At 48.9% G+C, this 16410-nt stretch overlaps 1 protein-coding gene across 11 annotated transcripts in view; it reads right to left on the bottom strand.

Annotated features, from left to right (window-relative positions):
• The window catches only part of ELMO2 (engulfment and cell motility 2), a 38339-nt gene that overhangs the window by 4947 nt on the left and 16982 nt on the right, over positions 1-16410 (bottom strand). For 8 of the 11 annotated variants that reach the window (XM_029219818.1, XM_029219819.1, XM_029219820.1 and 5 more), the window contains 12 exons: positions 15444-15543; positions 14180-14331; positions 11606-11684; positions 8398-8448; positions 4370-4492; positions 3920-4054; positions 3218-3322; positions 3019-3127; positions 2544-2680; positions 973-1136; positions 748-860; positions 445-552 (listed from right to left, as the gene is read on the bottom strand). In XM_029219818.1, the coding sequence (XP_029075651.1) occupies positions 445-552; positions 748-860; positions 973-1136; positions 2544-2680; positions 3019-3127; positions 3218-3322; positions 3920-4054; positions 4370-4492; positions 8398-8448; positions 11606-11684; positions 14180-14331; positions 15444-15543 (1376 nt within the window). Of the gene's footprint in view, positions 1-444; positions 553-747; positions 861-972; positions 1137-2543; positions 2681-3018; positions 3128-3217; positions 3323-3919; positions 4055-4369; positions 4493-4726; positions 4831-4863; positions 5720-8397; positions 8449-11605; positions 11685-14179; positions 14332-15443; positions 15544-16410 lie in introns of those variants that run through there. The other 3 variants (XM_029219823.1, XM_029219827.1, XM_029219828.1) reach the window with 3 other exon arrangements.

Raw genomic sequence — 16410 nt, 5'->3', positions numbered from 1 at the left:
GCCAGCCATTGTTCTAAGTGCTTTACATATAGGACTCATTCAATCCTCTGATGAGGGAAACGTGGCTATTATTCCCATTTTACAGAAGAATCCAAGGCAGGGGGGAGATTTAACTTGTAATTAATTAGAATTAACAGCAAAGCCAGGATGTGAATCCAGGCAGTCAGGCTTCAGAGCTTCTGCTCTTAACCACCGCCTTTCAATTTAGTCTTGTATCACCCTTTACAATCTGCAAAACCCATACCTGTAATCTCACTGAATTCTCCAAACGGCCCCTTGATCCCTAGGCCAGGTGGAGATGACCTCTGACCAACGGGGGAAATGGGTTCAGAGAAATAACTGGCCCAAGGCCAGATTACCAGTTTGAAGCAGCCAGGACTAGAACTCAGGTCTCCTGACAGCAAGTCCAGCTACCATGACACCCCAACAGAGAAATGAACTTACTTTTCTCCTGCAGGGATTCGAATGTCACCTCCCCTTGAGGGTTGTCGTCCAAGTCACCGTAGTGCAGGACCTTGTGGTTCAGGGCCAAGCGGCAGTACCAGAAACGCTCTGGAACACAAGGGAAGACAGGCAGGTGAGCAAGGACAGTTCCGGGAGAGGCCTGGGCACACGAGGGGCAAAAAGACGACTCATTCCCTGCCTGCTCCCCGCAGGGACTGCCCGGGCAGGTGCCCCCCCCCCCGCCCACTGCGGCGGCTCCGGGCAGTAGGGACAGACGGCACAGCGCCCAGGCCCTCAACTCACCTTGCCTCCGGCGATTCCCAATCTTTCGGAAGCTGCTCCCCTCACAGAGCCGGTTCAGGCGTTGCTGCTTGATCAGCTCAAGGATCTCGGGCTGGATCTTCTCCCTCAGCTCCCTGCGGTGGACATGCACCGGAGTAAGGAGAAGGTCACGGGGACAGCAGGCCTTCTGAAGGGAGGCAGAGCTGGCACACACACACCCCCACCCTCCCCCAGCATGGCACTTACACAATTGGCGGGGACTGGAAGTCATCCTGACTCATCCTCTCGGACTGGCGTAGTCGCAGAATCTCAGAGTAGCTCAGGCTCCGCAGTTTGCTCTTGAACTGATCCAAAGAGTTGGGTTTGGAGGGCAAAGCCCGAGTGATCTGCTCCCGGACTACCTGCATAACCTGAGAGAGAGGAAGGCGGCCGCCTCAGCCCTGGTCTGATAAACGGATGCCAGGCTCTGCCCTCCGCGGTCCTGAGCACGGTGGGTACCACAGGCATCCGCTGGGCAAGTAAGAGCACTGATTCTCTACTACTATCTCTTCTTAGTTACGTAGGACAAATGATGGATGGTGACAAATGGATTTTTTTTTTTTTTTGGCTGCACCATGGGGCATACAGGATCTTAGTTCCCTGACCAGGGATCGAACCCGTGTCCCCTACAGTGGAAGCGTAGAGTCTTAACCACTGGACCGCCAGGGAGATCCAGACAAGTGCTTTATTTCTCATACATTCTGGAGTCAGAGAGGAGTAGGTTCAGATCTCAACTCTGTGCTTCAATCTTCTCCTTGAGCAAGTCACTTAACATCCTCAGGGCCCCACCTACTCATCCTTAAAGCTAGAGAAAGGAAGACACATCTTCGATAGAGGTTGCCACAAGCATATGAGTGAGACGCCATCTGGATGCACAGTGCCTGGCACACTGTAGTGTGTTCAAAACATGTGATAGTTCCCTTAAGACAACAACAGCTAAGTAAAAAGCAGGACACCATCTGCACATCCAGTCGGCTCCCCACCAACGAAGGAAAAATCTACAGCAAAACAAAGACCAGAGGGGCTTCTCTGGTGGCGCAGTGGATAAGACTCCGTGCTCCCAATGCAGGGGGCCCAGGTTCGATCCCTGGTCAGGGAGCTAGATCCCACATGCATGCTGCAACCAAGAGTTCGCATGCCACAACTAAGGAGCCCTTCTGCTGCAACTAACTGGCACAACCAAATAAATTAAAAAAAAAAAAAAAAAGACTAGAGGGAAACATAAAAATGGTCATTGTCGCTGGATAGGGGAATTATAGGTAACTTTTTCTTCTTTATATTTCACAAATTTTTTACAATGAGATGAGCTTCAAAAAAGCCAACTCCTAGATAATCAGCTTTTGAGGGTCTAGCAGTGCTGTCAGAGAGTGGACTCAGAACGCATCCAGAAATGGCTACTGGTAAGTACCCCTGACATGCACTTCACTGTGGATCCACCCCGATGTCTCCATAACATCTGCAGTTCACAAAACTGCCCCAGTGCCTGCACAGAGTAAGTGCTCAGTAACCCACAGCTATCACTGTTATGTTTATCCTCCTGCCCCCGAAGGAAGGCGGGAGGGGCCAGTGCTGGTCTACTGGGCAAATGAGGGGCCCAGCAGGGAGACACCTGCTCAGGGTTACAGAGGGGACTGATGCTCTCAATGCCTCCGTCTTATGACTCAGTGCTGCAGACCACACTGTCCTCCAGCTCAGGTATTCCCCAGGCTCTGGCCAGCTGTCACAGACTGTCCTGGGATGGTCTCAGCCCACAGGCCCTAGAGCTCTGTGACACCGACCTTGTTGAAGTCCTCGGCTGTTGCCCTCATCTCCTTCCAGGTCTTGTTCAACAGCTGGATGCAGATTCCAAAGAGCTCTTCGAATGCTCGGTCATGGGTGAAGAACATTGGGTGGTAGTCGTTGCGCCCTTCATTTGCTGTGGAAGAGGAGAAACAAGGAAAGGATGAAGCTGGGAGCCCATGTCCAGAAACCTGGGATCCTCCACACCAAAGTCTGGAGGAACAAAACCAGACTGAGGACCAAGAAGGGTAGTGGATGGGGGCGTAGCTACTGAACATGCTAAATCACCAGCTCAAACAAGCCACATCCATGACTCCCATAAACAACTGTAGACGGTAAGCTCTCTTGGTAATTTTTTAAAAAGTACAGTAAGGCTGTCCAGTCCCATGGACACCTAACTCTATATCCTCGAGTCTCACCAGGCTCCTGAGTACAAGGAATGGCTGAAGGAAGGGGGCAGCCACACAGACTTACGCAGTTCCCCGACCTGTAGGATCTCACAGAGCATTCTGGTGAGCTCAATGGCACTGCGGCCAAAGGGGCACTCGTGCTTGTCTTCTCGGCTGCTGTTCTCCAAGACAATCTGTGGGCGGAAGAGGAACGGGAGGGTGAGGGAGGCAGGGAGGCGAGCGATGTGGCATCAACACAGAGAAAGCTGTTCCCCAGCCTTTACCCGGATGTAGGTGTCCTGATGGACTTTCGCCAAGTACAGCATGTTGTCCAAGGCCAGCATTCCAGGAGGAGTCTGGGTAAAGTCCATTGCTGGGTTGATATGGTTCTGTAGAAATAAACACACCTGATTTGAGACTCGGTAGACACTGCGTGCGAGCTCACCTGAGGGGGACCCCGATCACCCCTCCACCATATGCCGCCCGCACGTCACACCTGCCTCTGTTGTAGCTCCTGTCACGTGCCCATCTCTACTACGAGGCCGTGAGCTCCAGGCCACTGGACTGTACCTGACTCGTCTTGCATCCCCCCTGCCTAAATACTGCTGGGTGCCGAGTAGATGCCCAATAAGTATTTAACTGAATTAGCTCCATTCTCAAGTCATAGCCTATCACAAAATATCCACTCCAGATTTTCAAAGAACCTAGCTGCTTTGATGAGAGATCCCCTCTCAACTCATTCGGCCGACCTCCTGGGCCCTCCTACAGATGGGTTTGTTTCAAGGGGCCATATGTGGCACATAAACTTGTGAACCTGCCACGGCCAAAGCAAACCAAGTGTCAAGGCCCCTCCAGCTTCTTAGTGTCTTCTGTTCCGGGGCCACCATCATGTTATGAGAGAAGGTTGTCAGGGTTCTGTCTGGGTGGCCCTCTGACTGCCTGTCAGGGGAGAAGGTCTACCAGTGTCCATGCTCTGGGAAACTCACAGTAAATCCCAGCATCTTGTAGTCCTTGGTATACATGGCTTTGCGTTTTTCAGTCCCACTCCCGGGGACGTTGCTAGGGTCAGACTCTGCATCAAATGCAATCCTCCTCAGTTCAAATATAATGTCTCTTTGAGCCTGGGAGGTGAAATAGACAGTCAGCAGGTGAGTCGGCTAGTCAAGGGAAACAAGGAAAGGAAAGAGTGGGTAGAGCTTTTCCGGGGAGAACTCTGGCCCCGATGGATCTTTGAGGAGGCATCACCTCTAGCATCGCAGGACAGAGATGGGCTTGGCCCAGTCACCCGGCAGAAAGGGATCATGGTGAGGCACAAAGCTGACACAACTAAGCACAGTTCCTGACACACAGCAGGTGCTCAATACACAGGGCGGAACGCACCACATCAAACAGCGCACGATGCCAGCCAGGAAAGCTCTGTCCCACTTAGAACCGACCTGGTCATTGGGGTCCATCTTGGTCATCATCCTTTCTTCCAGAAGGTTAAAGGTCAGGACTTGCAGGACATACAGCTGATGGGCCATCTCGGTTTTGATTGGGCGGTTCCCTCGGATCACATGCTGGAGAGAGCAAAGGCAGGGAGCAGAGGGTTGAACTGATTTTTACTGAAGAGTCACATCCGTGCTGGCGAAAAGACAGTATGCTGGGCAGGGGATAGGGTTTCCTCCCCCACACAGGGAGTTCCAGAAGGGGATGGAATATGAATGGGTCTGATTCAGGCAGAGATGATTCACTGCAGGCCCCAAGGGCACCATCTTTTTTGTGCACGCCCCTGGCCGGGGAAGTAACATTACGATGCGGGAGATCAGCCGCTGGACCTCATTCCAATCGATCCAGACAACAGAGTGTGCGTGAAGAGTCGCTTGCAGAACTGGACAGTACAATTCTTTTGTTTTCCCTTAGAAAAATAAAATGTTTTGGATGGCCTCACCAGGTAGAGAGGTTCCGAAAAGATCATTTTCTTTCAATCATCTCGAGACACCTACACAAAGAAGGGCATCTAACGCTCCTTGTCCGGCCCCCTTCTCTCCTACTGGTGTCCCTCCCCTTCCCTCTGCTCATTCTGGGTATGTCCCCCTCCCCATGTCCCCACACCACATCCCTCTCCTCTCCTCTAACTCTATCCTCCCCACCCACTCAGCTCACCACCTCCTCCCTGATGCCCACCAACCTTAGGTCCTTCTCCACTTCTCACGTTCCATCTCCGTCTTGTTCTACATGCCACAGCCCCCCTCTGTCCTCTGGGCTGACCAACACTGGTTCCCGTCCTGTCTCTTGGTGTCCTGTTCCCTCGCCCGCAGTAGCCTCCTGCTCTCTCCTGCCTGCTCCCTTGCATTCCTTACTCCCTCTGTCTCACTCACCATCTAGAATCCTGTCGTTCTTGGTCTTTTCTTGCCCAAAGGAGACTCTTGCCCAGTTTCCCACACGTAACCGCCCTCTGTGCCCTTCGTGTTCTCTTACTCGGTCTAGCTCGTCTCTAGAGCTGTGTTGTCCAGTATGGTAGCCACTAGTCATATGTGGCCACGTGCATCTAAGTTGGTTAAAATTGATTCAAGTTAAAAGTTCAGGTCCTCAGTCGCACCAGCCACATTTTAAGCTCAGGAGGCACAAGGGCTAGTGGCTACATCCAATGACAGAGTAGAAGTGGAACATATCAGAAAGTTCTGCTGTACTCTAAAATACTTAGCTTTCTAACTCTAGGTCAGCTCTCTCTAGAGCTTGCTCTGGTTCGGGATCAATCTCTTTAGATCTGTGCAGTCCAGTCTGGTAGCCACTAGCCACCTGTGGCTGGTGAACACTTGAAATGTGGCCAGTCCAAATTGAGATGTGCTGTAAATGTAAAATGCACACTGGATATCAGAGCCTTAGTATGAACACAGAAAATGTAAAATATCTCATTAACAATCTCCCTATTGATTACATGTTGATATCATAGTATTTTAGATATGCCGGGTTAAATGAATTATATTATTGAAATTCATTTCCCCTATTCCTTTTTTAGTCAACGCTGCTACTAGAACACTTAAATGAAACAAGCGGCTCGCATCATATTTCCACTGGACGGCGCTGCTCTAGACTTCCGCTCCCCACCGGTGCAACTCCATGAGAGCTCTTCCTTTCTCTGTCTCTTTCTTTCCCTAGATCTGCAAGGCCCAATACAGTAGCCACAAGCCACACGTGGGCATTTAAACTGAAACTTTAAAGAACTACAAATTCAGTTCCCCAGCCACGCTAGACACATTTTAAGTGTTCAACAGCCATACGTGGCTTGGGCCACCCTTTCTGCACACACCTCCCCAACTACAGCAGGTTCTAGGGGACAGCTCCGCTCTGCTCACCTCCTCCCTGAGCCCTCTCCTTGGCCTGACCTCTCTCATCAAGGCTCCTCGCCCCTCCCAAGCTTCCTTCTCAAGGTCTGCTCTGCCCCTCCTCCACCTCCAGTCTCTTCCAGCCCAGGGTCTTCTCTCCGCTTCGGCTGCTTCTGCCCCTCCACCTCACTCTGAGCCTCTTCCTTTCTCTGCGTCCCTCCCTCTGCCACTCTGATTTCTCCCTACCCATCTACCCCTATTCCTCTCTCCTCACCTCTCTCCAGAATTCATAAAACCACTCTGAAGAGAGGTTAAAGTTAATGTGATACTGGTTTCCATTCACTTTAATCCCCGTTTCTCAATCTCAGAGATGTCAGAGTGGGAGGGTAATTCCTCGACTCATCAATGGCTTAAAGAAGAACAGTGCCAGTCTGAAGTCTTATTTGACTGGCAAGTACCTCGAGGCCTCAGCTCCCTGGCTCAACTCCGTTCAGTCCCGGGACTTAAGTGAGCACGCGTTAACCTTCTCCTAGCAGAACGGTTCAGTCTGAGTCCTGACACCGAACTGTCTTCTGTAGTGGATGGAATCTTTGCTTGTTCACCAGGTTTGTCCAGAAATGAGCTGAACTTCTAATCCCATTCAGGTAAATGATAAGCCTCGAAATTCATTAAAGTTCTCCGAGAAGGGCACCCACTCCCACACATGCAGAGGATGGCGCCCAACACAACCGCTCGGACACGGGAGACGAGAATGTGGGGACCTGTGTGGCAGGCAGAGGGCGGAAGCGTCTGGCCAGGTCCTTCCTGCCGGGCTGGCAGCGGGGCTGTGTGACCAGGGAGATGGCCCGCAGGCAGGAGCTCGCTCTGTGAGGTGAAGTCCGGTGGCCTCTGCCTGTTTAGAGCAGCTGATCGCTCCACCTCACAGGTGCCCACGGTTACTTCTTGAATTCTGTCACCTCTGTATCTTGTTTACGGTGAAGGAACCGCCCATGTGAGCAGAGCGCTCACCAAGTGCCAGGCCCCCTGCTAAGCCCTGTGTATATGTATCAGCTCATTTGGGTCTCACATCCAGATGAGCAAACTGAAGCCCACAGGAGTTAAGTGAACCGCTCAAGATGAAAGACTGGTTAAAGGCAGAGAGGGGGCTGCCGACTCCAAAGTTCATGCTCAGAATTAGGAAGCCTTTCACACTTGACTCTCGATTTCTCATTTTGTTCCCTATGCTGTGGTTTCCCAGGTGCACCTGGCTTTGGACAACTGATAAAATGGCCTTTTAACCCAGCTCCTTGACTCTCCTTCCCGGCCCTCACCTCCCACCTCAGCTCTCTCCCCGCCCACATCCCCACTGCAGAACAGGGACTGAGACCTTCCTCCAGATGCCTCCCTCCCCCGCCAACTCCCGCTCTACCCTCCTCCCTCACACACCCCTCAGGAAACATGGATCTTGGAGTGTGACCTTTCTAAAACGCCAGCCTGGTTATTTCACGATCCTGATTAAAGCCTCTCAATTGCTTTTGGGAGAAAGACCTAGGCCCTACTTGATCTGGTCTTTGCTACCTCTCCAGCCTGTCACAAATTCTCACCCCAAGCTCCACCGGACCACACACTCCTCCTAGGTGCCCCCGTTCCCCATGCAGGAACTCCTTTTCTGACTGCTCATCTGGCTTATCCTCAGCCTTCCCTGAAGACCCGCCTCTAAGGGCTCCTGACAACTCTCCTTTGCGGCAGGACTGACGGCTCCTCCTCTGCAATCTCCCAGGCTGGGCATCCCTCCCAGTGCCCCGCACAACTCAGGGTTATGACTGGTGTTAGTTGAGTGAATTCCTCTTCTGTGCCTATTTTAACACATTCCCTCTGGATAAAAGTTTGTGGAGTTGTGAGGCAACAAACAGTGTATCTGGCTAAGTACCTCCTTAGAGGCTCTGCCGTTCCTGGTGGGACAGCCTCCTAGAGACAACCCTGCTTACAGTGGATCAGAAACCGTAAGCTTTCCAGCTTAGGAAGTGTTTAGTACCTATCGGTAAGGTCCCTCTGAGTGCCCATCCCACTCCATAGTGATTTCAGTAATAATGATACAACTATAATAATAGTGATAGTTGTAGCTAATAGTAACAAAACAATAACAGTAACAAAATATAGCTTGTCTGGGAACTTACATTGAGGATTATGGACCGAAGGTGCTTCTGTGCGAATGCGTTGGCCATATCCTATTAAGAAGAAGCAAACATAAGGTAAGGTGGCAGGCATGCAGCTGTGACAACTATCAAGAGGAAGGTGATGTCATAGCTCTGGGGCTTTTTCCCTTAATTTTTTTCCTTTAAAATGAAAAAAAATTCACAAACCTTCAAATACGTATTTTATACTCTGAAAAATTCCCATACATTTTCTTTCATGAGTACACATTAATGCAAACAGGGTTTCCTTTCCCAATGGTACAATCAACCGTGTCATCTTCAAAGAGGGACAAAGGCTGCTTCAGGACGAGACACTTGTGTTACAAGGATGCCAGGAGATGGACAACAAGCACAGGCCACAGAGCAGCACGATGGTTCCCAAGCCACATGCACCATCCCAGGCCAGAACCACTGCCAAGGCTGGGAGGGACTCTAATGGAACACTGACTCCAAACCGAGCAAGAGGGCTTGGGCTCCAGCATCCTCCTCCACTGCCCCACCCCCGCCCAGCGCCACGCCAGCAGACGGAGCTGGGGTGGGATGTTCTGAAACAGTAGATGGTCTATGATTCACTTCTGATCAGTCTAGAGAACAAGGTGTTGGGTGCTTTGGAGTGATTTTCCACAACAGGGTCACCTTTTTTATTTATTTGGTTCAGATTTTGACGGTAACACTTTATTTATTTAGCTCACTCAGGAAATAAAGTATCCTACGTTAAGTCAATCTTCCAGGGAATGAAGCTTTAAGGGTCCTCTCAGAACTGTTATTTTGACCATTCTTATGCTAATCTTCTAAAAATATATACACTTCCTGTATTTCTGAAGAGACTACGATGATTATAGTAATTTAATCACTGCCAAGGACTTGGCTTCATCAGGAACAAAAAAACACATCAGTTATTATTCTGTGTTGTGACACTGTAATACCCTATGGGGCTTCTGAAATGTGGAGCTATTTTCCCCTAAACAAAATGGTCCCAGATTACTATGCTTTTAATTTTTCCGACAGCTTTTCATAATTCTTCCATCTCTTCCTTCCAATGTCAGCTACCACTTCTTACAATGTTAATTAGTATGACTTCCCTTCCTGAACTGCTGCCTTAATTTAATTTCATAGATAATTCTAAATCAACGGGCCTTAGGGAGCTGTCACACCTCTCCTATGGGGCAATATCCGTGAGTGTTGTCATTTTTCTCAGAGCTGGAAGGCCTTTGTCTCTCGCTTCTAGATTTCTAGCCAAATTCCAATGGCTGACGCTGTCAGGAATATTAAGTTTTACTTTGCGTCCCCTGAGCACACACTGACTGGCAAAGGAGGAAGGTGGACTAGAAACTTCTCTGGTAGCTATGGGAGGCCAACTCACGATTAAATCTTGCTGTCCACAACTCACAAAGTTGGTAACTGATAGTGGTCTGCTGCTGGAATATAAAGGCCTGCAACCAAGGGCTTCTCTGCGGTGCCGGGGGAAGCACTCATCCTTTTTCATATCCTCATAGAGCTGACCTCTTTGAGCTCCCTCTAATCCTCTAAGAAACCCTCCCTCTAAGAAACGAGTATCCAAATTCCCTTCTGTCAACTGTCTAAAGCTTTTCCAATTCCTAGGATCTAGAAAGCGTCCAAAAGGGCATGGATTTACCTTTACTCCTGGCTACAGCAAGCTGGAATGTGATGCATCTGGCATCGTCTAGATGAAAGTCACAGGCTATTTCTGAATCTGATCTTCCTGGCTGAACCACAGACCCATGTGAAGGCAGGTTACAAAGGAGAGACTGGGCCACATTCCCCAGGGCAGGCGTCCCCTTAATCCTTTATGCGACTCTGATCCGTGGTACTTCGCTAAGTGTCCTGACAAATGAGATTTACAGCACACAACCTTTTCCTGTGTCTTGGAGCTCCCTGAACAACTAGATCAGATCATGAGATTCTCACCCAGCTTCAACCTCCCCACCTGGAAAAGAGCGGGGCCCTTTCCATATGGCAGTGCTACTTACAGTGACAGGGAGGTCTAGAGGATTAAGATGCTTGTCCTGCCGGCAGAAAGCAAAAAGCACAGAGAGAAGCAGATGGAAGAATGAGCTTTCAGCTTACATTCAAAACAGGACTAGGGAGGAAGAGATGAACAGAGCCAGCCATCCAAGAAAGACAAGGACAGACAGAACCACAGACGCTCCTGGTCCTCCCACCAGAATCTTCCAGGAACTTGGTACATAATCCCACAGGAATTACAACTTACTGAGCCCACGGTATTGACCGAGAATTACAAAGTCTTGCTTTTGTACATCACTCGGGCTTTGACCAGAGAAATCTAGAACAGTCGTGTTGGAAGGGCTCAGAGCGATCTTTAATCTGGCCCTTGCATTTTACAGAAAGGGAAACGGAGACCCAGGGGGGTTAGAGCACTTGCCCAGCAGTGGCAGGAAAAGTACTCAGCCTCGGACCCTGGCCTCCTAGGTCAGCCCTTGCTCCACTGCCCAGCTGATCCCTGGTTTCCTCACTTGTAAAATATGGCTTTTTCTCATGACATCCTTATGAAGTGAATGGGGCAGATGTTACTCCCACGTTATAGGTGAGGAAACTGGGGTTTAGAGAAGCAGAGCGATTTGCATCATGTCACACAGCTGATTGATAGGGAAGAAAAAAGTTTAGAACCTGGATCAGAGGATCTTTATACGTGAAACTTCAAGGTAAGTCCCTCCACTCTTGCTTCCTTAAGCAAGGATTGCGTTTGTTTCTGTCTCCTGGGACCCGGCAGGGAGGCCCAGCGGGTCTCCTCTCCCTGCTCCCTGATCCTCTAACCCAGGGGTATTCGCAGTAAGGCCAAATGAGGCCTGTTGCCTGTTTGTGTCTAGAAGGTCTTATGGAAAGACAGCCACACCCACCTGTCTGCCTACTGTTTGAGGCTGCTTTGGCTACAGCGGCAAGGTTGAATAGTTGCCACGTAGACCACGAGGGCCACCAGGCAAAAAAATATTTACTCGTCCTTGAGGGGAAATAGTTTGCAGGCCCCTGCCCTGACCTAGGACCCAGCTGGTTTCCCTCCTAGCTCTTCCCCAGGTCTTCCTTAGCAAAGCCACTCAGATGGGCTCTGGCTGCAGAGGGGCAGGAGGAGGGACTCTTGGGAAAATGACTGGGTGGATAAGTCTTCTCTTGGGAGAGCCCAGATGAAAAGCTTGAAAAGGCCACCACAGACCTGTCGCTTGTCCTCAGGAGCCTTCAGAAAAAGTGCGTTAATCAGTGCAATGGCGTAGGTCTGAATCTCCTGGTTGGAGCTGTGTCAACGGAGAAAGAAGGCAGAGAGAGGTTAGGAGACTGACCAGCAAGACGATCCTTAGAGATGGTTTAAAACAATCACTCGCACACTGTAATCAAAGAATAATCAGAGGCTTAGCCTCAAAAGCTTAAAAGTGGGCAGACTCCCTGACCCAGCAATTCCACTAACAGGAATTTACCCAAAGATAGTCATCAGAGAGCTGTGCATGAGTTACTGGCAAGGTGTTTCATCCAAGTACTATAAAAAAAAAGCAAGAACAGTAAATAATGCAAATGTCCACAGTAGCGACTCTGTTCATATATATTCAAATCCTAAGCAGTCATTAAAAATGCTGTTTTAGCATAAAGGTTCTTTGCCTGGGGTTAGGGATGGGCTTAGAGTGTCTGGGAACCCTAGAAATGGTGCAGCCATTATTCCTTGTAGCTGGCTGACTATGTGATATTTTTTTCCAGGGAGGTGAGAGTCCATAACTGTTACTGGATTTTCAAAGGCATATGGGGTAAAAAAAAATATATATATATACATTTTTTTTTTTTTTTTTAATGTTTGGCCAGGCCTCACTGCTCGCAGGATCTTAATTCCCCGACCAGGGATCGAACCCGCACCCTTGGCAGTGGAAGCATGGAGTCCTAACCACTAGACTGGCACGGAATTCCTGCACAAGAAGATTTAGAACTACCCTTTCAGAAGGTTTTTTGACATGGAAAATGTTCAGTAACTATTAGTCCATAAAAAAAGTCAAGGCACGCATAGCATGTACAGTAAGATTCCAACTTTCTTAAAAATATGCATAGAAAAAAAACCCAGCGGCACAGTCAATTTACTGTTAACAGTGGTTATGTCTGGAGGGGGGATAATGGGCAAATGATTTCCTTTTTGTGCTTTTCTGTATTTTCAAAGTCTCTGACTATGAACTTATTTTATTTTAAACAAATAAAATAACTACAACGCTTCTCTGGAATCTTGTAATCCTGGCACTTGACAAGAGCTCTCCACCTGCCATGTCATAAGTGCATTCTGTGGCTCTCTCCAGAGGGGCTGCTGGGTGTCCTGGTTGGCCGGGGGCATCTTGGAGGTCTGGTGGAGGCTACTAATTGTCCCTCAGCCCAGCAGCAGAGGACATGACTTCTGGGGACAGCAATGGGCTGAAAGTGTTCATAGACTGACCCCTAAGAAATGCCACGCTCCTCTATCATCTCTAAGGAGGTAACTGGTTCATTCCCAATTCAGAAACAAAGAAATAGAGGTAACTCTGAGGTCAGGAAAATCAGAACTCTCCACCTGGAATTTACAATGTCCCCCTGACTTCAATCAACCTTTTTGGCTTTTGGGCATGAAAACAGAGGCTGAAGAATTCCTTAGAGAAGTGACAAGGAGAAGTCAGAGCTGTAAATCTCCTTGTGCTTCCTTTTTACTTGGACTAGTGGGAAGGTACAGGCTGAGAGCATAGCTGAGTGAAGACAAGGCTGCTATAATCAACCAAGTCTGGGAGCTCTGGCTTCCCCTGGAACTGGCAGGGCGTTCTGTCAATGTCCCATATGCTGGAAGGGAGCAAGGGTTAGGAAGGAATCAGCAGTGTCCCCATCCTTGTTTTGGGAAGTCCAGTCCCCTTAAATTGTGTGGAATGGTTGAAAGGGAAGTATAAAGAATGGGGAGGAGACAAACAGTGCTCCAAAGGCTTTATCTGTCTTTGGCTTTTGTTTATTATCTGTTAAATGTTTTAGGATGTGATAAGCTTCTTAAAAAACAAACAAAAGCAAAAAACAAAAAAACCTCCTCGATTTATTGAATACCTATCCTGTGCTGGCCCCTATGCTGGACCTTTTATCTTCTTTGATCCTCACAAGTCTGAGAGGTGGGGATGATTAACCTCAGTCTAGAGGCGAGGAAATTTAGGCCGGAAGAGATTAGGTAATTTGCTGAGGGCAGAGACCTAGTTTGCAGTAGATCCTGGATTGGAATTCACATCCTATACAATACTTCTTGCTACCCCCAACAGCATACTGTTAGTTCGGCAAGAGTTCTTTCAACAAATGCTAATTGAGCTTCTACTTAAATCAAAACAAGGGATACAAAAATGATTGGCCCCTGTTCCCAGAGAGCTCAAAGTTTAAAATGGGAGGCAGATAATAAAAATACAGTATTTTATATAAATATGATTATCATAGGTACAAACAGAAACTATTTGGCCCACAGAGGAGAAAGCATCTAATTCTGTCTGGTACCATGGTGGTACAGGAAGATTGGGAAAAACTTCACATTATTCTGAGAGGCAAGGAGAATTACAGAGGATTTCAGGCGGGAGCATGACATGACCAGGTCTGAATTTCGGGAGGAATTCTGGCAGTAGTGTGGAAGAGGTGATGAGTGAATGAACAAGCAGATCAGCATCTCAGAGTACAAGCAAAGCAGTAGGTTTGGAAGACTTAAACAGAGTAAGAGGGGAGAAGAGAATAGGCAGGGAAGGGAGGCTGGGGCAGGGTCTCTACTTACACCTGGAGGTGAGAGATGAGCTGTCCCACAGTGATTTCCTCTGCGATCTTCTGGTACAGACTCTGGCTGTTCAAGACCACGCTCTCCAGGATGGCCAGGGACCTCTGCAGGATTGACACGTCCACCATGGGCTGGCTCACGTACCCTGCGATCTAAAGCCAGAGAGGGCAAGTCAGTTAGGAAGCTCAGGGCCCGAGAGAGCTGAAGGCTTAGGTTTCGGACGCCCGCCGCCCCCAGACTCTCCTCTTAGGTGTGCTGCCCACATTTGGACAGTTGTCCCCAGGTGGACGATGGTATCTGCTATGTTGGCCAATGTGCCAGGGAGTCCCTAGGCATGGATAACTCAATTTCAAATTACAGCATCCACTCAACTATGTTTCGTTAAACCTAAGGGCTTAATCTTTTGTTTTCAAAATAAGGGTTCAGGCATGAAAAAGCCGAGGGTAAAAAGCAGAGGGTTTTACTGATGCTGGGATCTCATTTGCTCTCGATGTACTGTACTCCGGACATACATTTTGTCCCTATACACACGCAGAACAGCAGACTCGGGGACATAGAAAGGACCTCAAAGTCTTATAATCTAATCCCTTTTCTCAATCTCCATTATAACATCTTTGACACATGGTCATTTCACTTGTGCCTAAGTATCTCCAGCACTGGGAAGTTCTCAATGTCCCAAGCCAATGACAGGTGTAATTCTAGGTCAGCAGATATAGCATTCATTGGTTTTAGTTCAGTTTTCTGAGGTGATACTGCCCCTTCTTCTAGAAGAAAGGAGGATAAAACTAGAAGTATCTTCTCCCCCCGCACTGAGTTCATCTGACAATCAAACAGTCTACCTTGCAGATTTGTAAACAGAAGGCAGATTAATAAATAGAAGGCAAATGAAATGAACTTTTTTTTTTTTTTTTTTTTTATCCAAAGAGGAGGCAGGGCTCAGGAAGCAGGTCAGAAGACTTAGGGATGGTATTGGCTGGCTGGCTGGCTGGCTGCACGCTATCCCGAGTCTCACTGACGATCCAATTCCACTTTGGCCATAATCAGTTCCGGGAGTCCAGTTCCATCTTCTCAGTGCAGGCCCTGCGAGTGTAACAAAGTACACCTTCCAGGAGCCACAGGAAGGCCGGAGCCTGAGGATGAAAAACCTGGCCTCGGGGATAGAACGCCGACCCTCGCTGGAGCAGCTGTGTTGCCCGCACCTCCCCTCAAGCCTAGAGAACAACTGGCGACGGAGGGAGGAAAGACGGGACATTGGAGGCCTCACCTGCTTAATGAAGGTGATTGAAACCATGTCCCAGGAGACAATGCCATGGTCCATGAGCTCTAAGAAGGCAGTCAGGGTGAATGCCAGCATCTCACTGTAGCTGAGACATGTGCAAAACACACACAAAACAATACAAAGATTCAAAACTGGGGAGCACAGGTGTGAAGGCAGCCACAATAGGGACGGATTTCAACGTAAGCACCACCTGAGAAATCAGCAAACGCCACTGTGAGCCAGCGCCTGGCACACACCTAAGCTAGGTGTGGAGCAGATTCTTCCCTGGAATCACCAAAGGAAAGGCTTCTGGGTTTGGCCTTGTCAAATCCCAGCACTTGGTGGGGTACCCAAGGGAGCTTACGTCCCAGGTTCACTTTTAGGCTGGGAGGCGGCAGAGCACAGGAGAAAGAGGATGAACTCTGGCCATGGGTTCAACTACCTACTAACTGTGCAAATTTTATCTGTTCAAACTTCTATTTCTTTCTCTGTGAAACTGAGCTCCTCTCACAGCGTTAACCTCAGGGCGTTGTGGTGACGACAGGGTGACAGTGCATGCGAAACCCTACCACAGAGCTGACAGAGAATGAGGGCTGAAATGTTTTCTCCCCTCTGTCTCTGCTCTGTACACACGCCAACCTTTATATATCTGTACAGTGCTCTATAATTTACAAACTATATTTCCATTTGCAAAGCATGTTCTGACCCATTCTCATCCACAGTACTCCTCATGACAATATGGCAAGGGAGGTATCACCTCCACTTTAAAGAGGAGACGAAGGCCAGTCCAACCCCGCACTCCCGGGAGACTGCGGAACGTCCAGGTCAGTGCTGATGGCAGCCAAAGGCTTCGAGATTTCCGTGCAGCCGGAGAATCCAAGACTTAAAACAAATACCCAAGACTAGCTGCTCGGTTTGGCTAAAAATTTCAGTAGCTGATCCATCAACTCAAAGGTTTCTGACTCCCTCTCTG

Source organism: Monodon monoceros, unplaced genomic scaffold (genome assembly GCF_005190385.1).
Source record: "Monodon monoceros isolate NGI ecotype Baffin Bay Population unplaced genomic scaffold, NGI_Narwhal_1 Super_Scaffold_13, whole genome shotgun sequence".
In the NCBI taxonomy this organism is placed as follows: Eukaryota; Metazoa; Chordata; class Mammalia; order Artiodactyla; family Monodontidae; genus Monodon; species Monodon monoceros.
This window is presented reverse-complemented; position numbering and strand designations above follow the sequence as displayed.